Source organism: Lagopus muta, chromosome 3 (genome assembly GCF_023343835.1).
Source record: "Lagopus muta isolate bLagMut1 chromosome 3, bLagMut1 primary, whole genome shotgun sequence".
Classification (NCBI taxonomy): Eukaryota; Metazoa; Chordata; class Aves; order Galliformes; family Phasianidae; genus Lagopus; species Lagopus muta.
The window spans coordinates 85840788-85867157 of record NC_064435.1 but is presented as its reverse complement, the minus strand read 5'-3'; the positions used below and the strand labels follow the sequence as shown (position 1 = coordinate 85867157).

General features: G+C 40.8%; 1 protein-coding gene across 1 annotated transcript in view; it reads left to right on the top strand.

Moving 5' to 3' along the window:
* Nucleotides 1–26370, top strand: part of JARID2 (jumonji and AT-rich interaction domain containing 2) — a 202837-nt gene that overhangs the window by 157952 nt on the left and 18515 nt on the right. Inside the window, exons 6-10 of the mRNA XM_048940166.1 lie at nucleotides 8346–8575; nucleotides 15723–16740; nucleotides 20945–21447; nucleotides 25362–25454; nucleotides 26137–26255. Coding sequence (XP_048796123.1) covers nucleotides 8346–8575; nucleotides 15723–16740; nucleotides 20945–21447; nucleotides 25362–25454; nucleotides 26137–26255 — 1963 coding nt within the window. The remainder of the gene's footprint in view (nucleotides 1–8345; nucleotides 8576–15722; nucleotides 16741–20944; nucleotides 21448–25361; nucleotides 25455–26136; nucleotides 26256–26370) is intronic.

The following is a 26370-nucleotide window of genomic DNA, read 5'->3' as shown; positions in this document are numbered from 1 at the left end:
CAGATTGCTACTGTGCTGTTTCTTCCACCTTTCTTAGCATTTCTAATGTGGTGTACTTGTATCTAACCGTTAAAAAGCAGTGTAAAATTCTTGGCAAGATAAATTTTTAACCACTACACACATGGTCATCTGGAAAAGGAGTATGTAGCAACATGCAAGACTTCTTTCATGCAATATATTACTGCAGGCAATGATAGCATTGCAGTTAAACAGTTTTTTAAGATACTACAGCAGTTGCCACAAGGGAAATTGCTAGAGCTGCACTCTTAAAAATTGGTTTCATGTCATTGCCAAATTCAACTGATTAGGCCAGGTCTGACATTTGTTAAGATAAGTTAGCAGATTAAGGCTTGGATGTCATTGCTGGTAGTTTCTGCCTTGGCTAGAAACTTGTATTAGTTCTGGGAAGATCTCTCTCATGCTGTGAGTTGTTTTACACCTAGCTGTTGGCTTGCTCTTCTCACAGCTGTCTTTTTCACCTTGCTTAAAACTACAGTAAGCATTTCTCAATAAGACAAGGAGAGAGCATTGGCTACAAACATTCAGTTTTTGTTCTCTTGTAATGTAGAATAAAATGTGTTTATTGCTTGCTTATAGATTTAGGCTAGATGTCATAGATTAATTCAGGTCAGAGAAGACCCCAGGAGGTCCTCTATTCTTGTACTCTAAAAACCATCAGTAACTGTTCTGTCAAATTCAGCAATAACATTAGCAAAAGTTTGTGTCTTTATTTGTCTGTGTCTTTTGGGGAGGAGGAGAATGTTTTGGAAGCTTTCTAAAACTCAGTGTGCAATTTTGGTCCTAAGCAGAATGATTTTAATTGAGTCAGGATTTCTAGCAGGGTTAAAATGGTGAGAGGCCAGAAAGTAATCAGCTGAATCACTTGGTTTTCATATATCTGCAGACTTCAAAAGGCTAGTTTCTCAGCTAAGAAACCATATGAGCATTTAATTGGAAGAGATAAATCCATCTTGCTGTTTCAGTATATTGAAGTGATATTAGAAGAGCTTTATGGAAAGCATGTCAAGGATGCATGTCTTTTTAAAGCACGTAGTTCCCTTTTAACTTAAAACCTCCTAAGTTTGTGGTGAATTTCAAAATCAACATATGGAAAATTAGGAATGATGTGGTGCATATTGCAGCAGATAAAACAGTAGTACCAGTGATTGCTGTAGTTGCCTCTTGAGTGTGGGTGTTAGGAACCCCTGTAATTCCTTGTATTTAGAGCCAAGACGCCCAGTCACAGCATTCCTGTATGCTGCTCAGATGTTAATTCCCAGCTTGCCTTTTGTACCCATCTCAAAGAACCGTCGGTCCATCTGAGCCTAGCTCACAGTTCTGTATGCTAGGAATTTGATGGAAGAACCCAGGCAGCTGCATTGGCTTAATGTATTTTTTTCTTCAGTATGGCTGCCAGGTGTGGGGAGAAATTTCTCAACCACAGCCTGGATGATGAGGCATCTTGCCAGCATGGAGGAGGAGATGGGAAGTCGTTGATCTATTAGAAAATTAATCTTCTGCTAACTAACCTACAGGGAAAGCAGGTTCTCAGCAAATGAGCTACGCTTCAGTTCCCTGGGGTGTGGGGTACCATGGCTGAGCTGCAAATCCCTGCAGCTCAGAGGAAATTCCAAGTGTAGGTAAGAGGGTAGACGTGGCTCCCTATGACTTTAAAACTCGTTCTCTGAATTCCTTATGACTAAATAAATCCTACTTTGATTTCGCTCTGTGGCACAGCAGAAGGTTTTCTCCCCAGGCTCCTGAAGGAAAATGTTTGCAGGTGCCAAGTGTTTCGTTAGGCAGTCTGGGAAGTGGAGCTGGAAGATATGCTTGGGGATTTGTTGGGTTATCAATCCCATCAAAAGAGCAAAAGGGATAGGCATTGCTCCACTTGAAAGGAGTGGGAAGGGCTTGTGAACTGGAGATGGGCCTCAGGAGGAGCAACGGAGCAACATCTGCGGCACCCGTTGAGTCGACAACTTTGTCTAAAGGTTACAGTTCCTAAAATAAAAATCCTCAAGTAAGTTGATTGCAGGATTTGGTATTTTTGGCAGCTGTAGGGAATTTCAAAGGTTGAGAAAAGTATGCATTTGAGCCAGCTTGCTGACTCCCCTGACCTGGGGGGGTGGGGGATCAGGTTGGGGGATCTTCACCAGAGGGTGGTCAGACCCTGGAACAGACTGCCCAGGGCAGTGGTCATAGCTCAAAGCTGGTTGTCCTTGTGGGTCTCCTCCTCAGGAGATATTCTATGATTTTATGGTTGTATTATTTAAATTCTTCTTGTACTTAGGAAAACAGTGTTAGTCATCATTGTCTGTAACCAGACCTCTTTGTGAATGAGTCTTGTTTATCCAGGGCAAGCGAGATTTTAGTGTGTCAGAAGGCCAACTGTGTCAGAAGCGATTACTGATCTGTGGTGTGTTTTGTTACTGGTCTGCGTGCCTTGTGCCTGAAATGAGCAGGGGGGAAAACTGTAAAGATGCCTTTTTTTCTTAGGCTCAGATTTCAAAACAGATCTGGCAGTAGTGCACAGTAAGCAGACATCACTAGAAATATTATACTCCATTTTAGTGCTGTCTTCCTCGCTTACCAAAAATGCTGGAGAATGTTTCAGTTCTCAATTTGCAATGGATAATTTAGCAGAGTAATTTCCTTACATGTGCAATAGCAAAGACAATGCTGGAAAAATCACAGATACTATTTTTTTCTTATTTCAGGATATAGTTCAATGCACTGTTTGTACATCTTTGGTGTAAGTGGTAGATCTTTTACTTACATTATTGTTTTAAAAAAAAAAAAACACGCATTAAAACCCAACCAACCCAACAGAAAAACCCTAAATTAGATATCTGTAGGTGAGTACGTAAGACAGAGTCTTAGACTCTTCAGCAAAATTACTCCCAAGGAGGTAAACATTTGGAAGAAAAATATTCTCTGCATCCAGCTAAAATGCAGAATGAGAAAATTTCAGGCGCAGTGCTACAATAGTTAATGGGTAGGCAATTATTTTGATGATTTACTGCCTTTTGTTGAAATACCATAGAACCAGTAATTGTTGCAATAAACATTTTGCACATTTAATTTTTCTGCAAAAATATGTAACATGAAAATTACCCGTTTTACAGTAATTTACATATTTAAAAATGCAAATCAGAAACAACACATTTGGGGATTTGCGGTTTTTCAGTAGCTAGATGTATGACCTATGGAGAAGAATAGGGGAGCTGGATGTTACTCAAAAAAATTGGGTTGTTATCCTGGTGAGAGACTTGTGATAACAGATAGGCACTTCTTGTATGGACTTGCTGCTTAGCGAGTGACCCTTTCGATGTTGTTTGTGTCATAATGGTTAGGTGAGAGTAATGAATCTGTGCTAAGATGAGACACTTGGGATTGAATTTTTGCAAATGGTGGCGTGGTGTCTCATACCAATAATCCTCCTTGCAGTAGCCAGCGTGTTCCTGCCTGTGAAGAGCATCGAGCTACGTTACTGATAGCGGCAAAAGGGAGTGCCGTGCCATCAGCCCCAGTTCTCCTGCTTGTCTTCTGGTTGTGTACAGCTAGGGAAATTTCATCGCCGAGTTGTCCGCCCACAAATGGGGTTAGGGCTTGAGAAGTGCAGGAACAGCTGTGCTGTGTGTTTTCAGACCATGTAACACCAGCAGTGCTGTGATGTCCTTCTCCTGAAATATGCTTTTGCCGTTGCCCATAAGTATGTAGGTGTTGCTTGAGGAAGACAGTTCCTATCTCTGGAAATGGTTTATAGACCCAATGCTCAGGGAAAACAATTGACAGCATTAAAATATTCTGTTTTATGGAAGTAGAACACTGTTCTAGTTCCTGCGGGAGGAGAAAAGAATTATTGCCTGGGTCCTTTAAGGCAGTTCGAGAGCCACATAAATGTTTTCACAGTGACTTAAAACTGAATTAAAGCCAGAGCAAGAATGTTTTTGTACAGTAACGGATACTTAATGCCAGAAAGTTGATTAATATTACATCTCTTCTCAAACATGATCTGTGTAACAACATGAGGTTTGCATTGGAATAGCTGGCTCGGGTTCACAAAATTGGCAGGGCTCCCTCTTCTCCTTCTAAAAACAAAACTTTTCCCTTTCACTCTTCCCTCTTTGTTTTGGACAGTTTTATGAATGCTCAATCACTTGCTTTACGCAGCACAATCTATGCTACGTACAGTGTATGTATATGATCCTTGCCTTTATCTTCCAGAACACAAACATACAAACATGATCATGTATCAGTGCTCGGCTCTTCCTTATGCTTAGGCTAATGGAGAAACTTACAGTAGGAGTATCTGGTACAGGAATCAGCTCAAGGAGGGTTTGTGAGAGAAAGCTTTGCCTGTAGAGCAGGCAGTTGACTGAACTCAGCAGTAGCTCTGCTGTTTGAATAGCGAAAGCATGATTATTGTGCATACTATGAATGGACTTTGAGTAGATGGCTGGGTATAGCCTATAAAATATTTGTGCGTGTATTTATTTTGGTGGATGCTTCAGAAAAATGCTGAAAATACAATAAATGTTTATTGCTTAGTGAGGCGTCAGTTCCCTTAGTAAATGCCAAGTTAATCTGCAGTAATCGAGCACGTCTGTGGCTTTACATGGTCCAACTTTTTCTTAGCCATCGTTATAGCTGCACCTAGTTACAGGCACAGTTTGCATTGACCGGTGCAGGGATTCTTTATCATGACTTCAAATAAAGATACCTTGAAATCCCTGGATGGGATCCTGTGTGATGATTAGTGCCCAGAGTCCAGCTCCCCTGATGCAGAGGGAACTGTGCTTCATCCACCAGGGATCATGCTTGCCATAAGGTTTTGTTCAGCTGCCATAAATCATATCAGTGGTTTGAAAAAACCCCAGTGCTTGCAAGTTTTGAATGTAGTGGTTCAGTTTCTTTGTGTTTGATCATCACTGCTAACCAAAAGGCCCACAAGAATTTCACTATGGGACTCGTATTGAATCAGCTTAATAATAATAATGATTACTTCAGAGGAAGCAGCATTTTGCAATGAACATGTAGGTAAATATGGTTAAAATGATATACTCTTGTTGTATTTGAAGCTTCTCAACGCTTACAGTTTGCTAGTATTTTTCATCATTTGTTTGTGGTGCTCATGTCTTTAATTAAAAGCTGTTCTGGAAATGTGGAACTGGTTAAGGTAGAATAAAATGATGGTGATTCAAGATTCCAAAAGATCTCTCCTTTCACAGTATGAGTTTTATTGCTGGTGTGGGTTGTAGATTGGTTTTGTCTGTTTTTCCTTTTTTTATTTTATTTTTTATAAATGAAAATATTGCTTCAAGGATGAAACCTTTATTGACTGCTCTTTCAGAAGGAGAAAATGTAACTGGGAGCTGAATGCTGGATATTGTGCATGTCAGAGTTACATCTAGGATGGAAGACTGTAGTTGTAGCACATTTATATTTGAGCTCAGTAAAATTTAGGGTGCATCTTTTCTGCTTTACTAAATGTCTCAGAAATATTGAAGGGCTGGCAGACCTCAAGGGAAATGCAATTTGCTGTGTAAGAAGACACAAAAGAATTAATAATCGTTTTATTCTTGAAGCAGATTTGGGCTCAGTGATATTTCATGCAGGGTTGTTGGTAGATGGCTTTTTTTTGTTTCCCTTTGAGAAGGGGATTTTTTATTCTTATTATCAGCTACTTTTATCAGTTACTTTTCAATGGTGATGTTTCATGGGGCACTTTTTAGTATTCTTTCCCCGGTGATTTCATCTTTTCTGTCTTACTGGAGCTGTCTAGCTAACTATTTGGGCCAGGTATCTAGCTTTGTAAGTCAAAATAACTTCATTCTGCATTTGTTTTATTGAGATGGGAGTGAAATCATGGTCTAGGGGATATATATATATATATATATATATGCATTATCTTGAATGCTTGACTGGTAATATTTTTTTGTAATTAATCAGATGAGCTCTTTGATTGTTTTTCACATAACATGACTATGAATTTGGCTGACCTCATTTTCAGGAAGATTTTTACACCTGTCTGCTTATAGCAGTATTGCAAGCACTCAAAGAAACAAATACTGCTTTTTTTAGAGACGAATGCCATCTATTCTTCAAATAGAGGCAGCATGGCAAGGGCTGTTTTGCGTCTGCATCTTGCCCTTATTTTAATGTTCTCAGGGTTTAAGCTTTTTAAGCTTTTCCTGTGAGAGCGAACATCTTTTCTCCCCCATTTCTCTCTTCCCCCTTTCAAGAATCTTACAAATTAAGACAAAAGATAATTACTCAGAGGGTAAAACTGGCAGGGTTCCCACGACACTTAAAATTAATGAGCTGCTGCATATAAAATATACCTTGTCTCATGTTCGCCGGGTTTGGGTTGTTTTTTTTTTGTGAGCCATAAAAGTGCACAGTTTGGCTTTTTGGCTGTGTTTTCTGTTGCAGTAATTTTCAGTTATAAAGCGGCAACTGAATACAGAAGACTGATCTCTCTGAACGTTTCCGTATGGGCAGATGTGTATACACAAAATTTGTTCCTTCCGAAGGAAGATATCACTCGCAGTGATTGAAATACGTATTAACAAAGCTGCCGTCATTTGTTTGTGCTGTGCCCTATTACAAATAAACAGTCACACTTTGCACGTTCGTAGCGCCTTCCTTCTGATGTGAGAACTCCTCACAAAGGAGGATAAATGTATTGTCGTGAACCCCCCGAGAGGGGTTGGCAATTATTGTCAGTTCCATCACTGGAAATGAGACAGAGAGGTTATGAGACTTTCACTGGAATCACAGACAGGTCCTCGGCTGTCTGGGGCAGCGCCAGTTGCTCTTGAGCTCAGCAGAGCCAAAGCTGTGGGGGAATTGGTGGTGAGTTGGCTGCTGATGGGGTTGCTCTCATTCCTACTCACTTCGTGCAGCAAGAAGAGAGAGGGATGGGGGAAGTGGAACGATGTACACATGTGCTTGCAGGTGGTGGGGTTTTTGTGTTTTAATGTCACCTGCTGTAATGCTTACCACCGCCTGAATGTGATAAGTGACCTGAACAACAATTCTGTTGATAACTTACTGGAATTTCTGCTTTTGGAGGCACGGTGGGAAGGTTGGAAGGTAGCTGAAGCAGCTGTGATGCACCTCAGTAGCAGCTTAGGTGCACCTTCCTGTGTCCAGCAGGATTTTTGCTTGCTTAAATTACTGTTACTGCTGCTGCTCCTGTAATAGCACAAGATACCTGTAGACACAGCCAAGCTTTGCAATTTAGATAAAAAGGAGTGTGTCATTGGTATCTCATACTTACTGACTAACTGAGGCTTTCATTTCCCAAGAAAACAATGTCTTAATTCATTCTGTTAATGTTCCCAAACAGGTAGAGCATGTTGTGTGCAATACTTAGTATTCTTAGGTATTTGTGCCCTTAAGTATTTGTGAATTTTCTTATTTACATCCTTTCCTAAGCAACGTCAAAATAGATGAGTGAAAAACAAGAGGGGATGAGTGGAGAAGTCAGGAGATCACTTGCCATTGTGGATGTTGGATCACAAACCTCACAGACCTCTGGCAAGTGTTTCCCTGATGAGCAAGCAGCACATATTTACTGCATTTTTTGATTAGCAAACAGACAAAAGGATTGTTGGCTTTTGTTTTGTTTTTTTAAATCTCAGCTTTTGATGATCCCTGACAGTGGAAGATGAATGTATATCCCTAAATAATTCAGCAGAGGGAGAGGAACAAAACTTTTTGAGATATAATTGTATATATTTTCATAATGTTTATTGTGTGAAAAATATGGTTTCTGTTCTTTCTTATACCTTAGTTTCAACAAAAGGTTAGGATACTCAGCTTAGTTCCTTGTATTGCTTTATATGATGTGTTCTAAGTTATTATTTTTCTGTATTTGTAGAAGTACCTTTCTCTATTTGCAACTTGTCTGCTAAACATGCTTTTTCATGGACCATTTCTTTTCCTTGTTAAAGTAAAAATAAATCCTCTTTCTGTTTATGTTACATTCAGCACTTCCTCACTGCCACAGCAAGAAGTTGATTAAAACTGTCATAAATAAGAATCAAAAGGATAAATCTATATTTAGGTCAATCAAAATAGTAACTTACCTTATTTGTTTTAATTTGAGTACTTTGATAATCAAAGGAAATAGCTAGCTTTGGTAAACCTGTTCTTGTAGGTAAATATGCAAAATTGTATTTCCATTTCTGTGTTGCTTTTACGTTAGCTAGAATAGAACACTCACTAAATATCCAACACTGACAACAAAGAAGGTTGGGTTGTTTTGAATGAAGAGTTTCATCTTGTATGCACTTCTTTTTTTCTTTAATACTCTCATTTTTTTTCCCTCTTCTCAGTTTTCAATGGATCCAGCAAATCATTGAAGGAGAAAGAACCTGCCCAGAAACACAAAAGCAAAGAGGCCACACCAGGGAAGGAGAAGAACAGCGAACATAAGGCTGAGAGCCGAAAAGACCAGGCTGCTGCTAATCACCATCCTACTACAAACACTGGCTCCTCTATGAAAGGGCTCCCTGCTAACAACCACCACACTCTTCATAGATCGGCTCAGGACTTAAGAAAACAGGTAATGAATTATACTGTACTGTGGACACAAGGGAAACACAGATTTTTAAGGTGCTAGCTTTATTTTTCACTGCATGGCACAGAGGGAACATTGCCGTCCTTCAAAGCGTGCTCTGAAGACAGCAGGGAGTTAATTTTTAGTGGAAGAGAGAGAAAAAGAGAAAGGAAAAAAGAAAAGTATTATGTATGTATGAAGTTGTTCAAAGTATGCTTTACAACTCTCTCTATATTACGTAGAGTGTAGATATGAAAGCTAAAAGTTCACATCACTTTAAGCCTTTCTGATTGATACTTTTGTTGGCTCCTCAGCTGAAAGTGCCAAGGCTGGCAGCACATGGTGGAAATGAATTCCTTTAGTGTACAGCGGGTCTGCTTGGATTATCTTTGAGGTTTACTGGCATTATAGAGAAACTGACATTATGCTCAGGTGTCTCCTGTTGTACGTGAGCAATTCTAACCTCAGAGTCTGGGAAAAATACCTTGCCCAGTGCATAAACTGTTCCAGGATTTTGTCTCCTTCCCAGTAGACATACCAGGAGAGAAGCAATTCAGGACTTCATATTACCTAGTTTAAGACTAGCAAAAAAAAGTTCAGCAAGAGCTTTGTCTGAACCCAGCTTTGATTTGGGTCTAGAAGTCTTTTAGGTGCTTGTGACTTGCATTGGGGCGGGACGTGTCTTCATCTGTGAGTGTTTTGGGTGGTTGGGTCATTAAACTTCTAATATAGTAAGTGATAGATTCGTTTTCTTATAAAAGGGCTTTAAAAGCCTCAGACAGTGTCCTTTCAAAATCTTTTAGCTGTTATCTTTCATGAAATAATTCAGTCTGAGGGGATGGGTTAGCAGAGTATCTGAACTGGGGCAGTGCAGTACAGGAAGTTTGCTGCACTTGCATTTCTTTTTCTCTTTTCTGGAGGTTAATTCTCAGCAAGACACTTGCAGGCAGTTATTATTTGCTGGCATGTGTAGGTTTTTCATCCAAATAGGCTAGGCTGGATTTCACTGGAGCTGGAATTGCCATTTTTGAGAGCTGTCAGGGCCTTAAATGGCACTTCTCAGTCATAGGCTTGGAAATTCAAAAGAGCAAGAAGGAAAAACACCATTGCTCCTTGCCAAGGAAATCTTCCATGCCTCGTGCTTCAGTGATGTTTAGCTTCTCCCGAAATGTCTCTACTGGACTTGTATTACCTTTGAAATCGAATCTGAGATCCTGAAGGAAATCTGAGATCCTGAAGGTTATGTACAGTGTATTTCTCTGTGCCCGTGTCATCTTCCATTCTTGATTCCCTCGTGGCAATTCTTGCTTATCGAGTCATCAGCTTGAATGCCTGCCTCCTTTTTGTATCTTTTCTTGTGACTGCCAGCATCCTATGATCCTTACTGTAACATACTCAGCCACAAGCACTTCATGTCAAAGAAGTTTCCCATAATGTAAGGATAGGCTTGAGACGTAATTATTTTAACTCACAGGAACACTCATACGAAATCCTTTAAAGTTTTGTTCTGAAAGTATGGGTGGTTAAAATTCTTCTAAAAGTCAACAGCTGTCTCTTGTGAAGGAAGTTCTAAGAAGGAAAAAAACCAGCTGTAGAAAAATTCTGTCCACGAGCCAAGGGGGTTTGTTTTATACAATAGTAGATTTTTTTGTATTGTAGTTAGGAAAAAAAATTATATGAACTTAAGCACAATGTGTTACAACCAACAGTAACTCTACGTAGACACTTCACAAACTGATCCTCAAGCTTCAGAAAATAAGGGACCTATAAGCTCAGAGGATGAGGTTTTTTTGTTTTAAGTGGAAGGATAATTAACATTCTAGTTTTCTTCTGCAGTCCACAGTGACATAAATCCTTTCTTACTAATTTTAATGAGAACACGGCTGTAACTAATTAGAAGTGATTTATGCATTTTGCCTGGTGAAGTGATCTAGCTTTCTGTAAAACCTTAGACATGATAATTGAGGAATCACTAAATTTATGCTCTTGTTGGGAGTCTTTGTTGACTGTTGTGGTGCTTTCCTAAAGGAGAAGAGGCATCAGCTGCATGTTCGTCCTCCTTCCAGTGTGTTTTTGCTTCTTGTTCATGTGCATTTACCTGGTTTATCGATGTATGTGTCTTTTTTTTTTGGTTAACTCTTAGAGAAAATAAAAGGAGAACACAAGAAATCAGATGACATTTTCTTTTTTCCTCTCTTTTTTTTGCCTTTTCTAGTGTGCATTTGCACTTGTCACGTTTCCTCTCTCTTTCTTCCTCCCTTGCTATCTTCCCAAATTTCCTTCTTCAAAGGGATTGTGGGCAAACGAGATGTAGTTCAATGGGGCCCTCTCTTGGCCTAATATGGTAATTTAAGATCTGCAACACTCATATATCAACAGGAGTATTTTTATGAATGAATTCAAGATCAGCTGTGTAACGTGATTTTTTTTAGAGACCAATATTGTTGTTGGTATTGCTAATGTTGCTGTTTTTACTGTGCTTGTTATCTACTAAGTTGTTTGTTGGCCTTTTTTTGTGTGTTTTGTGCATCTGTGTGTGTGTGCATGACTGGTGGGTGGATCCCAGGTGCTGTGCAGAGGTGTGTATGTAGACCGGTTCGAATCCAACACATTTCTGCAATACTGTGTGCTGGTTTTTATTTGCTTGTAAAAAGCTAACAATTTTTAGAAGTCATTGTACCATCTTTTACTGCAAGGCGAGTGTTCAGTAAAGTGGAGAAAAGAGTGTTCTGAAGACAAAAATGTATCAGCACAACTGAGAAGATAGCTGAAAACCGCAGATATTATCCATATCCCTAGTTTCACCCTTAGCTCAAGACTTTGAGTCATGTAAGGCTAATGTCAATCATTTTGTTACTATTTGAATTAAATTGACTTCTTTCTTATGCGCTCAGTGTAAGCACTGCCTCGGAATGGAGCTGTGGCATAGACTCCCATTTGGTGAACCTGCGCACCTGGCAGTGTGGCCAGTTTTTTAGGCTGACTCTGTGTGTGTATGTTTGGTTTGGGGGGAGACATATCAACAGTAGAAAGGTAAGAAAATGGCTACCGCAATTTCGTGTTTCTTTTGGTTCCAATCGTCTGATGGGTCCTCAGAGACAAGTACAGACCAGGAACATGTAGGTGTGTGCTGACCAGGCAGAATTTCGCATTTGTCAGTGTGAAATCCTGAATCCCACCCATTGCTTTGATGGTGGGCAGTGACCACGTTGTTTGTTCCATTTGTTTCCAGCTGGAAGACGTTTGTTGCAGCCTATTCCGCATTTGAAGCGTGGTCTGCTCTGGTCTATGTACTACTGCTGTATCTTAAATTTCACGCTCCTCTCTTTCAAAGCACTCGATACCTGTGGACATTTGGGGAGGGGAGAGGGAGAAGCATTTGAAAACCATTGAGTTGTGTCTGCTCTGGAAAGATGATGGTTCTGAGAAGGTTTCCAGAAGTGTTTCTTTTCTACGGGGTCTTGGTTAGCAACCAGACAGAAACAATTCAATTCATTATGGTACTCTGAAAGCCAAGCGTTCCTCTGCTTCAGGACTAGTTCATCATTGGAGTAACTTCACTCTGTCTGAATAGAAATTCAAATGTGCTTATAGTATAGGATAGTAAGCTACATAGCTGAAGCTTATGTACCTATTCAGTGCAAGATTTGGCCCTGAGAGATCTAAGCTTTCATTCTGTGGAGGTATTCTGACAACTCTAAGCAGTTGTGAGAAGTTGCTTTTTTCTTAATAAATTTCTTAATAAATTCAGTTTCCAGAGTTTCGTATCTTGGCAGTTTTAATTCTGGTCTCAAGCTGAGGGTGTGTTTTCTTTCAGAGAGGATAAGTTGTGAGGATCTTGCCTTTCTCCATTAGCACTTGTTCCATGACTGCCTCTCATGTAGGCCGTGTGCCACCATTACCCCTCTGAAGGAGTGACATAGCTGGCCCTTCAGCATTCTGGTTATGACTTCTTCAAAAAAAGTTGTAGGAAATCTAGGGTGACAAGGCATTTCCATATAGCCTGAATATCCCCTCTGAGGTGTTTTCTTCACTGTGCGTAATGGCACAGTACTGTAGCTATGATATCCTTGAAACCTTCTTGAAAACCTCTAGTTAGAAGAGATTCCTCAACATCCAAAATGCTTCTTATAGCATTTTCCTTTCTTACTAATGAGGAAGTTTTCCAAGTTGCCCTTTAAATTATCTTTGTAGACAGTTAAGGGGTTATTTTCACCTCTTGCTTTTGACATGATCAGTAGTTCTCAGAGAGGTTTGCATGCTTTCACCACCGTTTCGTTTTGCAGCTCACATTGTTCTCCAAATATTGTTCCTCCCCAAATGTATTTGATTTGTCCTTCCTAAAACTAGCAGTTCCTCTTATTTTAGAAATGTTCTGACATAACTTCTTCAAGATTGCCTTTCATTTTGACCTTTCCTTCAGAGTATTTACAGTTCCTTCCACATGTGCATCACAGGCACAGTTTATGATGGTCCAGGTTACTAATGGAAGGACTTAGCGGAACTGAGGCCAAAATAGACCTCTGCCAAAAATCACCTGAAATACGCTCTCAGTATAACCGTGAGCCATGACAATAGTGAAAGTCTTTCTCAGTCTACTGTAAAGCCACTTTACAGTAATTACACACAGGATGTACCTCCAGAGCTTGTTTGATGGGACGCTAACAGGAGTTCTACTGAAACAAAGATACCCCTTTGCCCGTTCAACCAGGTATCTGTCAGAAAAGGATGAAATTAGCTTGCAGTGCTAAACGGCAAGGTGGGGTGTATGTGTGTGTTTGCTCTGTTAGTTTTTATCATTATCTTACTATGTTTTATGTGTTTACAAATTTACTGTTGGTTCCGGAATCATTAGGGTTTGAAGTTAGCAGTCTGCCTTCCCTCCTCCGTTTCTCTCTGGGACACATGCCAGAAATTAACTAGGTACACTTCAGCTTGTTGCAGTTGCGTTCCTTGCTCTTTTTTACAATTGACTTTTTTACATGTCTGGTAAGTATTCACTTAACCAGTGGTAGTACTTGTGTTGAGGACAAACCGAAAGAAGCACAGACACTTCAGCTGAACTGTTTCATTTGTTTTCCTTCCTTGTGTAGTAGTCAATCTATACTACTGCTTATGTAGGAGTGGATCTGCTGTCCTTTGTTAGCTTCGTTTTGCTGGAATATTTATAAAATCTTCTGTTTCGTTTGTGCCCCTTTGCTAACTGGAATTCCATTAGCGCCTTGACCTTTCTGATTTTATTCCTACATGCTTTTACTATTCCACTATAACTGCACTTAGTCACATATTTCTGCTTCTGTTTTTAACTGTGACCTTAGATTTTTTTTTTAGAACATTGTGAACAAGCATAATGGTCTATACTTTGTATCCTTCTCCTGAGTGGAATTGTTTGGATTTAGGGTTGGTTTTGGTTGGGTTTGCTTGTTTGTTTGTTTTCAGATATTTTTCCCCCTAAAATTTGTTGTCCTTTCTCTGCTATTGTCATATCTTAGAATTGAAAACTCACTTCATAATCACTGTCATCCAGATTACCGTCGCCTTCCGATCCTCAGTCAATTCTTCTCAATTAGTCTAGATGAAATCTATAATCAATGTTCCTGGCTATCTGTATAGCCAGAGATCCTGTGCTGACAGCTGCAGGCAGGAGGCAGTGTCCCAGCAGATCTCTACCTGTGTCTGTTTTACAGTGTAAAAAGGCTCTGTAAAAGTCAAACCCGGTCCTCCATTTCAAATTTTACTGCCTAAATTCCAAGGGAAAATGGTAAATACACACTTAATGGGAGACTGTAGTGTGATCTTTTCAGTCTCTATTTTATCCCTATTTTATAACATTCCTATTTTGTACGTGATTCAATTTCTTGAATTCTTTATTTGAAGGCGCCATGCTTACTGATTTGACAAGCCTTTTGAAATCCCACAGGAAAGTATTATAACTTTGCAGAAGTGGTTCTACTCACCTGTGCCAATAAGGGTGATAGTTGTATTGTATGCTTTCACTTTGAGCACATTTATCAGTGTTCCTTTGATTTTTGGGTGTATTTTTCCTTGCTCATAGTAGTTTAAGGAGGTCAGAAAAAATGTTTAAACTCGTTTAAATGCTTTAAATTTCTGAAGGTTTAATCTTGAACTTTTGTTTCTTTAGCAGTGGGGCTTGCTTTGACAGTGCTGAGCTGTCACAATTCCCTTTGAAACTGAAGGCTGCTTTCTGAAAGGGTTGCTCTCAGTGCTTAACATGCCTTATAATTAAAATACTAATTTTAGTTTTATAATTGGATTAAAGTGCCTAACAGAAAGAAGCAGAGTCCAGTTCCTGTAAATTGCAGTGGCACATTAGTGAATAATGATAAAAATGTGTCTGTAAAACTGCCCAGATATCAAACTTCAAAAACAAATATACAAAACCACCTTTTAAAAAATGCACTGAACTCCTGTATGCATTTTATTTCATGTGAATAACTAAAGCAACAAGATGCCTCACTGGATTTAATATGCAAGGCAGACTGGATCCCTCATGGCTGTCCTGATCTGTTGGGTACATAATGTGTTCAATATTTAGTTTTCTATGTATGCATATATGCATAGAGAGGAGCTTTGTTTGAATCTAAGTGTGTAGTTTTTGCACAGCATGCCCATTCCAGGTTAGAGTAGATGGTACCCACTAGTTACTCTCTTTACTATATAGGAAACTGTATAGGAAGCTATATAGGAAACTTACTTAAGAGAAGTTGGGTGGGTGAGGGAATAGTCTTTGAGGGTCTGGAAAATGAGATAATGACAGTAGTAGTTTGTAGATAGTATAGCTTGCTTTCTGGTAGGGAAAGAAGAGGGTATTGCTAGCAAGTGAGGGTATTGCTCACCCTTCTTAGTGCTCCATACCCTCCAAAAGCATGATCAGCTTTCTGGGGACATCTTGGTTCATTGTAGAATAGTAATAATAATAATGTGTGTTTCTTATTCTGGATCTCCTATCTCTCCTCTTGTCTGGGTGGAAGTTATTATAGGAAGATTGTACAAAAAGGGCCAGGAGTCAGGACTGCAGAATATGGTTATCCAGCAAATGGGAAACTGTGGCTACCTGGGAACCTTATTAATTTACTTTTCTGTTTTATGTTTCCTTCCTTCTGCTCCCCCTGCGATACTCCTGGCTTTGTAGGTTTCTAAAGTCAACGGAATCACTCGAATGTCATCTCCGAGTGCAAATGCAGCCAGTGCCAAAAAGATGAGAGAGGTCAGACCTTCACCGTCCAAAACTGTGAAGTATACTGCAACGGTGACAAAGGGAACTGTCACATACACCAAAGCCAAGAAAGAACTGGTCAAGGAAACCAAACTAAATCACCACAAACCCAGTTCACCTGTCAACCACACAATCTCAGGGAAACTAGAAAGTAGCAATGCAAAAACCCGCAAACAGGTGCTATCCCTTGGAGCATCCAAGTCTAACAATACCGCTGTTAATGGTGTAAAAGTCAATGGCAAGTTGAACCAAAAGACATGCACTAAGGAGGTGGGGAGACAGTTAAGGGAGGGGCTGCGCAATTCGAAGAGGAGGCTGGAAGAGACTAATCACATAGACAAAATACAGTCGCCCACCAAGAGAATGAAAGGGGCCGTCAACTTGGCAGAAGCTGCGAGCAAAAAGGCAGTTGTCGAAAAGCTTTTGCTGAATGGACACCTTAAAAAGGAAGTGCCAGAGAAGAATTTGGAAAGAAATAGGCCGAAAAGAGCCACTGCTGGAAAGAGTACGCCAGGGAAACAAGCACATGGCAAAACTGAAAATGCCTCCTGTGAAAATCGTTCTACCTCTCAAGCGGAGTCCTTGCACAAGCCACAAGACTCAATGGGAAAGCACGAAAAGGGCAGTAGTAAGTCTGGGTGGGGGATGCTGGGGGAGATTCCCATCCTTAGGCCCTCCACCAAGGAATTTCATGACCCGCTGATATACATTGAGTCAGTCCGAGCTCAGGTAGAGAAGTATGGGATGTGCAGGGTGATTCCTCCTCCAGACTGGAGACCTGAGTGCAAGCTAAACGATGAAATGCGGTTTGTGACACAGATTCAGCACATACACAAGCTAGGCAGGCGCTGGGGACCCAACGTGCAGCGGCTGGCCTGTATCAAGAAGCACCTCAAATCTCAGGGCATTACCATGGACGAACTCCCACTCATAGGTAAGGGCTGTGGTTTCCTTGGCCTTTCGCCACTGCTTGTTAGAGTCCGTGTGCAACTTCATGCTCCGTTTGCCTGTATGCTTAACCAAACCCCTGTTCAGTTAACACTGCAGAGCCTGGCTCTCTCTCTTTGTCCATCAGTCAGACACGGTGTGGGTGGGTCGTGGGAGAGCTTGGCTGGGAGGGTTTGCATTGCCACCTTCCTCCTTCCAGCTCTGTTTGGCCCAGGGAAAAATGCTGTTACAGCATTCTGGTTCTCAGATTTCAGGATTTTCACCCCTACTGTTTATTTTATTAAATAGTACAGCTCAGGGTATTGATGGTCTTCATTTAAATGTTATTTCAGAATATTCTTGGACGGTACCAAAGATGTTTTCCAAACGGGCTACAATGCTGCCAAGCTAGTATACAAATATTTTTCCCCTTTTCTTTAAAAGCATTTAACCAAGGGGAAAAAATATCTTGAAACTGATTTCTATTTGGGTACTCAGACACTTCAAATCACAAATTTGCAGTGACCTGCTGACATTTAACAACCATTAAGTGTCAAGAATAGGCAGTAAAATGTGGTTGATTGCAAAATGGAGGTTTCATTATTTCTCGCAGCAGGTGTCTGCCAAGGCTAATGCCTGAGTAAGAATCACTTATTTAACAGAATTCTTGGTTTATGGTCTGCTGTCAAATATGACACGTGACAAAAATGTGACAATAGTTTGTAAAAACATAACAACAGCAGCATACAAATGAACTGTTGAATGATTCACCTCCATTTCAGCTGCCTTTGCGGCCCTGACGTAAGAACAGAGTTTTGTTTTTAATTTGTGTTAACCTTCTCCTTTATTTTTGAAGTGTTTTGAGTCAGAGCACGCAGGATCTGCATGTTGCAACTTGAGGCTAGAGTTTTGCCTTTGAGGCATTATCCCATTAGAGGCAGCTATCAACACTAGTTGGATTAAAGGACACGCTTTGCTGTTTAAACTGTTGACAATGCTTCCCTTCCCTCTCCCTTTTCCTCCCCCTCCCACCCCCCCCCTTAAATTTTAAAACTTTGTTTTATGTCACGTATGGTAAGTGGGTGCAAATGCATAAAGGCACACAGAGATGATGAAGTTCATGATGAGCCAGTGAAAGGCACAACAGAGAAGGACAGAATTTGAGGAGGAGAAGGAGTGAGGGTTAGTGCTCTGTTGCAGCAGCCACACAAAAACGTTCAAGGAAATCTGAAAATTAAAATCAGTCAAGCAGCAATAAGTGAACATTTTGTATGCCTAATGTATGCAATGGTTATATGCTAATAGAGAAGAATAATGAATTAAATTTACATTGGCGAGAGTGAGAAGAAAATGTGCAAGACAGCTCGATTAACACTCCTGGAACAATGTTAACTTTTTAATGAAATACCTTAACTCGGCATTAAGATAGCATTACTGTTAATTATTTGTATTATTTAAGTACCTAAGAGCCTAATTAATTGGCAAGGTTTCTATTCTGCTGGGTGCTATATAACTGGAGCAAACAGTGATCTCTTATAAAATTTGCATCCTATATATCCTTTGTGCAGTAGTTTCGTAACCTGTCTTGGTTTAAAATTAAAAACAAAATGGAGTAAAGAAGCTGGAGATCATCACTGTACAAAGATTAGAAAACTGTTGGCTCCAGCAGGAAAGATATAAAATCATCTGTGATGATAAGTGAACGCTTATTAAGTAGACATTCATACATATTCCCCCCCTTTCAGGGCCAAATCACATTTCCATCGAAGCGAATGGGAGCTTTGCCAATAACTTGTATAGTGCCAAGGCTTGGTATTAAATGCATACCTTAAGATTGAAGGTTTTTTTTTAACAGGCTGGCTCACCAAGTGAGTTAGAAATATTCCTAACATCGTGAAATTGAGACCTTTTTTTTTTGGTAGACTTTTTTTGCATAACATGAGTCAGGTCTCATATTTAAAGCCACTTTGCTGTAGGCACTTTAGAAATGAGGTTAATGACTTATTTTATTTTATTTCTTCCCTCTTCGACCTTTCAAGGAAAGTTTAAGCAGCGTACTAAGGCCAGTCCTGGAAAACATCAGCATGAGATATAAACGTTTCCAAAAGCTATGACTGAGTAAATGGAATTATAATTGAGACCATTTTGTAAACCTGAGCTGTAGCTGGCCCTGTGGAGCATCTGCTAGATATATGGGACTTGATTGAATGATGTGATACTTACGCTCTTATATTGCAGAGTGATTATGAGCTATCATTCCTTTATGCTGGGGAATATTGCATTTCTTAAATACACCATAAATAGTGTTGAAACTAGGACCTTTAACTAGGTGTGCACAATTTGTTGCGCTGCAGAACATGTATAATGTGAAACCTGAAAGATGCTTTTTGCAAAGTTTGGAGTGAGTTACTCAGCTTCATTCATTTGGCTGAATCGATTGGGATGAAAAGCCATTTTAAATTATACCTTCCCTGTATTTGAACTGTGTGTATATATAATACTAGACCAAAAAAGTACTTTCTGTGATAGAGGCCAGCTTGAGTGTTACTTTATGGGGAAGACTAAAGAGGAAAGAAAGAAAACCTTTCAAAAAAAATCCATTTTTCCAATGGTATTGACCTGTTCTCTACTCCAAAACTTAAACATTGGGACTATTAAAAAAAATTTGTTTTTTAATCACTAAGATAAGTGTGCTACCTTGTTGCTTTGTCATATACTCCCCAAAGCCATCCTTTCTGTTCTGGCTACAACCAAAAACCTTCCTTCCTTTTCTCACCCTTGTCCAGTGCTGTGTGAGCACCACTAGCAGGCAGCCTCTGCAACCAGTGTCATGCAGACATGGAGGATTGGTGCAAGTGGTGGGAAGAGGGGGAAGGGCAGAAGGAAGAAGAGTGTGGGAAGGAAAATGAAGGAGACTGAAAATGGGCATCAGCAATTGAGATGCAGCATGGGGAGATTTGAAGAAAGTAATAGTGCTTGCATAAGCAAGCAAAATGATAAAGCTGGACATTAAAGATGCTGTAGCTGTGCATCCAACAGTACATATTTACCATAATGCTGCTTCTTGCACTTCTGTTTTATAATAGCATTTCTAAGTGCTGTGGAACTGCTATGGTGTAATGATTTTATACTTTAGTCAAAGGAAAAAAAAAAATGGGAAGGAGAGACAATGTGACAGCAGTGTTGACACCAGTTTTGTATGAATTCTTTTTTCCCTGCAGTGGTGTCCTATTGAGTTGTAGGTTGTCTTTGGCCAGTTTCTTAATGCTGCTGATGATTCATTCCCATGCTTTGAGAGTATTTATGATGCTTCTTTTATTGTTCATCATCCATTTGGCTGCTTTTTATGCTGAAGTTTGTATAATCTTCTGTTTTTATTTTTTGACTGGAGTGTGAAATGTGCTAGTCATCTTGAAGCATACAAAACCATAATGGAATATAAAATATGGACGGCCTCAAAGTGGGAGAATGCATCTGGAACTTTTTACATAGTAGCAGTTGCCAGCTTTCTTTCAGGCATCAACCCTCCTCCTCCTCCCCTCTTAAAAAAAAAAAAAAAAAGCTTTAAAAAGAGATTATTTTTTTTCTACCTGTAGTGAAAAATGATGATGTTGTTGTGCTTCTTTTAAATACTTCTTGTATTCAAAGTGTTGCACAGACGTGAGATAACAGATATTTCATCTCCAGAAGGGACAGATACGTGTCATTTTGATTGCCAGCACCTTTCTTCACAATTGTTTTGCTTCTTCCCCATATGAAATAACTGTGGGACTGGTGGCAGACGAGGGGAGGGTGGCAGTGTGTGGGCGCTTAGGAGTTGGACAACTCTTGTCTCCTCTATCAGTGCACAGTTACAGAGGAAAGACACGTGCCAGGTGATGGCTGGGGTCGCTCTGAAAAGAGATGGTGTGAAAGAGCAAATTTAGCCCTAGGGAATGCTATTGCAAATAGCAGAGTGTGATAATTCACCAAATCAGTCAAGTTAACAAAACAGTGGTGCGTGCCTGTTTTGAGTGGGAGGTGTACAAGACGGGGACCATCCTGCTGCCGTGCCCAGGTGACCAGAGCTGTACGGATGGCACATTTCATATGTGCCCAGCCTGGCTCTGTGCCACTGGCAGGAATGCTTTCTGCTTGAGGCCTACAGGTTTCCTAACCAGCTCCTATGTTTCCCTTTCCCCCCTCTGCTGCCTGACACATGCGCACCCCAGGAGGCTGTGAGCTCGATCTGGCCTGTTTCGTCCAGCTGATCAACGAGATGGGGGGGATGCAGCAAGTGACTGACCTCAAGAAATGGAACAAACTGGCAGATATGCTACGCATCCCCAAAACTGCACAGGACAGGCTGGCCAAGCTGCAGGAAGCCTATTGCCAGTACTTGCTCTCCTACGACTCCCTCTCCCCCGAGGAGCACAAGAAACTGGAGAAGGAGGTCTTGCTGGAAAAAGAAATCTTGGAGAAGAGGAAAGGACCTTTGGAGGGACATTTGGAGAATGCCTACAAGTTCCATTCCTTGCCCCGATTTGAGCCCAAAAACGGACTCATCAACGGCGTGGTTCACAAAAATGGCTTCCGCAACAAGTTAAAAGAGGTCGACGTCCCACTGAAGACGGGCAGGCGGCGGCTCTTCGCTCAGGAAAAGGAGACCACAAAGGATGACGAGGAGGAAGAGGAGGAGGGAGTTCTTAGTGACTTACACAAGTGTATATACAAGGTAACGAGGCAAGCTCTGCTGGTTTTCTTGTGCTGAATTGCCCTTGCTGCGATCTGGGTTGCACCCGGTTTTGGGAAGGTGGTGGGCTGTCGCCTTGGGGCGGTCTGTTGGCTTTGTTCTCATCTGCCTGCTTCTTGTGGCATGTCTGAATATTGGAAGGTGTTACTGACATGCTGCACTAAGCTCCCCGCTCCATCTCCTTGTGAGAGGTTCCTTGGACAGCTCTGTCCAGTTATCCTTGTGGACACAATTTTTATTTTCATTCTATAGTGACATTTAGAGCAATGTTCTGCCTTCTCCATCTCGCTTCTTTGCAAGTCTCTTATAGTAGTAGTAGCAGTAGTAGTAATGCTCCACATCAAAAATAGCGTCACTGGCAGTGCACTACGTTTAGAAAGGGCAAATTGAAATGCAAACACTGTTTTCATCTCTGATGCCAAATTTTGCTCAGCACTAACAGTCACATGAGTGCTTAGTCCTCCACATGTCAAGTACACCCATTTACAAAAGAATGCTGACTCTTTGGCTGTATTCTATTTGGCAGTCTCTGACTCTTGAGCAGTATTTGGCACTGCAGCCTGCAGTACAGTTTTGAGCTGTGTTGAACTGTTAAGCCAAGCTCGGGGAGATATATAGCATTCAGTGTCAGTGCCCAGTAAAGGAATACTCCGTTCTTCCCTTCCCAATCTTGCTTCCATCACTGGGAAATGAAGCCAGATAGCCCGAAGTGGCTTAGTGTTAAGCTATTTAGAGACTGCATGAGCTCATGACTTGGGCTTTAAAAGCTTGCTACAGGTTTCTTTGCAGCCTATTATGATTTGCCAGCCAAAAATTCTTTTGTTTGGGAACTCTGTCCTCAATCCTACCTCTGAAAAGCAATCTCTTTGCTGTGCTCCTATTGGACAGAAACTTATCTAATGACAGCAGCATTTGTGAATATACTGAAGTGGCATTTCTCTGCTTAACATACTGTTCTTAATAGTGTTAAATGAAAAATTCAATATACCTTCCCCAGCCTCTGCTGTATGAATCACTCCAATGTGGTGGAAGGAAGTATAAATAGAAGAAATCACGCAATGATCTTGATGCACTGGAGTAACTCTCAAGACCTGTGGCATGAGCATTGTTCATTCCTGGGGTGTTTGATAAGACTTAAGCTGAGAAGGTGCTTGGCTCAAGGAGAGAACAGGCAGAGAGTACAATACAGAGATTTACAAAACACGCATTTTAATCCTCCGTTCTCTATTTTTCATGAAGTGATGGTTTGTGTGTGTGTGTGTGAACAGGGGAGTGTTACCTTCCTACTGCTGTGTTTCTAAGAGGATCTAAATCTTTTCCAACAGAACACATCCTCGTGTTCCAGTTTCAGCAGATGATGGGATTATAATGGTTCCTTTCTAAAGCACATTTCTAATTCTCATGAAAACAAAACCAAAAACCCACTCCTCTTCTGTAAAAGTCCAGCTCAATAGAGTGTTAGAATATCAGAATGATATGGGTGTAGCCCAGTTCAGACCATACAGTCTATACCTTGGACTATAAGGAGAGGTCATAAATTCAGGGTTTTGCACAGTGATTTTTGCAGTCAGTATGTGCTTGAGCTGGAACACGTTTTTAGAAAGAGACATGCAGCCTTCCAGGAGCAGTTGCCATTGTATCGCATGTCAAGGTTAGAGTAAATCTCCTTTGTGTTTGGCTGATTTTCTGCCAGGACTCCCAAATTATTTTCAGTGTTGCTCCTTTCCAGGCTGTAAGGCCTGCTGTGCTTTTAAATGTATGCTGCAGGCTGCTGCGCTCGCTTTCTTTGCTCCCTAAACGTAGGGCTTTTCTACTCGACTGTGATACTGTGTTGTTGTCAGTAAGTACACAAAGTAAATTGCAGTCATCAAAGAGCTATCTGTTGCAAGATTTTCACTATCCTCTTCTTCCCCAGCGTGAGCTCTGAAAACAATTTAAAAATCTGTAGTGGGGCTGACTGAAAACAGAGTGCTGGTTGTTGTACAGGACAACCCGAAGGCTTTCTAGCAGACCTGTTGCATGGACAAGGAGAAATCACCAAAGGCAGTTTTATCAGCCCTTGCAGGGAACTGGCCCAGAAACCCCACGTGGAATTCCCTTCAGCCAGGTTTGCTCTCTGCTTAACAGAGGTCTCTCATTCTCACCTCCAGCCATGGTGGAATCTCCATTTTCTGCTCATTTTTCTGTCCCTTTAACATCTTGAAGGTTTGCAGCACTGTAGGATCTTTCCTGTAGGATCACTGTAGGATCCTTCCCTGTGCCTTCTCTCTCCTTTCCATACCAGGAGTCTCCTTTCCATTCCAGGAGTGCTGACCTCCATGCAGATTTGCTGATGGTGCCCTGGGTTTATTCTCAAGGCTGATGCAGAGACCACAAGAAAAAGAAAAAATCAGAAGAGGGAATTTTGTCCCTGAAGTCATTGTGTGTCATATTGTCACAGCAGCAGAGACTGCTGCGTGGCTTGAAGCTCCCAGGACAGCTGATGAACCTTTGAAACATTTTGGGGGGGCATTTTGAAGGATATTTTACTTTTTAACACCTAATTTTGTGTTCTGATCAAGATGCTCCACTGGACCGTTTAAAGTTATTTTCAGAACAATCATTAGAAAAGTTTGGTAACATCCCTCAGATTAAAAAAAAAGAAAAACAGAAGAAATAAGACAGAAATCTCTCAGCTGCAAATCTGAAAAAAGGGAGGACGTGCTTTATCTTGGAAGATCAGTCCTCATTCTTGCTCCTCTTTGTAAGATGAGAGAAAGCTGCTGCAGTGTTTGTTAGCATGCGAACCGTGATGTATGTGCTCAAGTTTGACGACTGTTGGTGCAGGCCCTGCATTTTATGAGAGCCTTTGTTTTAAGAGGATGCCTCAGCAACTGATTCATGAGGGCATTAAAAGATGAAGGAAATTGCTTATTGTATGACAGAGCATCCAAGTTTATGGGAATTGGAGGGCCCCAGGACGCGGGCATTTCATAAACTTTTGTTACAGCTGATTGCATTGCGATCAATTAAAAAAGTGACAATGTTACAGCTATAGGAGCTGAGCAGACTGATAGATAGGCTGCTGTGTGGTCGTTCTCAATTTAGTCTTGGGCACTTGTGGTGCTCCCGCCTTCAGTGCCTGCAGGATGCTTCCCAGAGCTGCAGCTGTTACAGATACACAAGAGCACGTACCCAGAAAGTTAGATGTAGCTCAGACAGCAAACCACATCATATCCTCTTCTCATGTAGCTGGTGTTCTGCAGCAGTGCCAAGAAAGATGCACTCATTTGGCAGTTTTACTCTATTTTACTTTTCTCAGCCTCATAATGAGTGGTTCCTTGCAGTTGTGCTATTTTTACATGCCAACTTTTTTGTGTTCAGATTATTACTGTAATCTCAGTAAACTCTATTTTTTGTGATCCCCCTTCTGCGTCATACAGTACTGGTTTAATGCTGAACATTACTGTTAATTTTCTATATTGTTTTTGTCCGTTTCTCTCTATGTCAAGAGCATAGCCACCCAGCCCTTGGGACCTGAGTCTGAAATTCAGGTAGGGTTGGGTACTGGTTCATTTGCAAGGTGTCATAGACTGCAAGGTCATGTGTCCAGCTGCTGTAGTTCTCAAAGAAAGGATGCTGTGCTGGATGAAGCAGTGTATGTGGCTTCCTGTGAATGCTCAGTTGGTCTTTTAAAGGGTTGGTCTGACAGCATTATTTTGACAGGTGAAATGTCATTTAATGTGATGAGACTTCTCTTAAGTTTTGAGAAACCGAATAAGAAAATATCACGTGCTTCCTGAAGATATTTTTCTCTTTTGTGATTAGAAATTTAGCATGTAAAGAAAAGAGTGAGGCCAGGGGTGATGGAGGCACCTCCTTACTTTCACTTCTAATTTTATTTTCCTTTTCCACAGGGTAGGTCTGTTTCTTTAACAACCTTCTACCGAACAGCAAGAAACATCATGAACATGTGCTTCACAAAGGAGCCTACAGTAGCTGAAGTAGAGGTGAGACCAGCACAAGGGGTGGTAAATGTTTTCTGGTGTGGAGATTGAGTGTAAAGGTTCATCATAATTGGTGTTTAGAAACTACCATTAGCAGTTTAATGTGGGAAATATCTGGTGTGGGAGAAAAATGTTTTATTTTGTGTAGGTAGGATAGTGATTCTTCCCTTCAATTTTTTTTTTTAAACGTTTTTAATAAAGGTGTTGATGAATGAGAGAATTATTAGTATATTTTGCAGTGGAGCATAGGAGCCAGGGGATTTAATTTCTGTCTTTGCAATCCACCAATGCTTTTAAATATTTACAATCACAGAATCATTAAGGTTGGACAAGAACACTAAGCTCATCTAGTCCAACTGTCAATCCATCCCCACCATGCCCCTAAACCACATCCCTCAGTGCACATCTACACGTTTCATGAACACCTCCAAGGATGGTGATTTCTCCACTTCTCTGGGCAGCTCGTTCCAATGCTTGGCCAATGCTTCTCCCTTCCAAGACAAAATTTTTCCTAATGTCCAACCTGAACTTGCCATGGCACAGCTTGAGGCCATTACCTCTCATCCTTATTTCTGAGTGGTGTTTTATGTTGAGTTACGCTGAGGTGATTTCTGGGACTTGTATTTTAATGGGAGGCACCTTGCTCAATGAATTCAAAACCCATCACCGCTTTCTCTCCTAACAGCAAGAATATTGGCGGTTAGTGGAACAGAAAGATAGCCATGTAGCAGTGCATTGTGGAAAAGTAGATACCAACACCCATGGGAGCGGCTTTCCTGTGGGGAAATCTGAACCATTTTCTAGGTAAGGTCACCAAATTTGTCCCATTTGTGTAACCAGATGTGGGAACTTGCTGCCAGCAGGGCAGCACAGTGCTGGCTTGGCAGCAGGAGCATGGTGCTGACATGTTTCCCTCTGT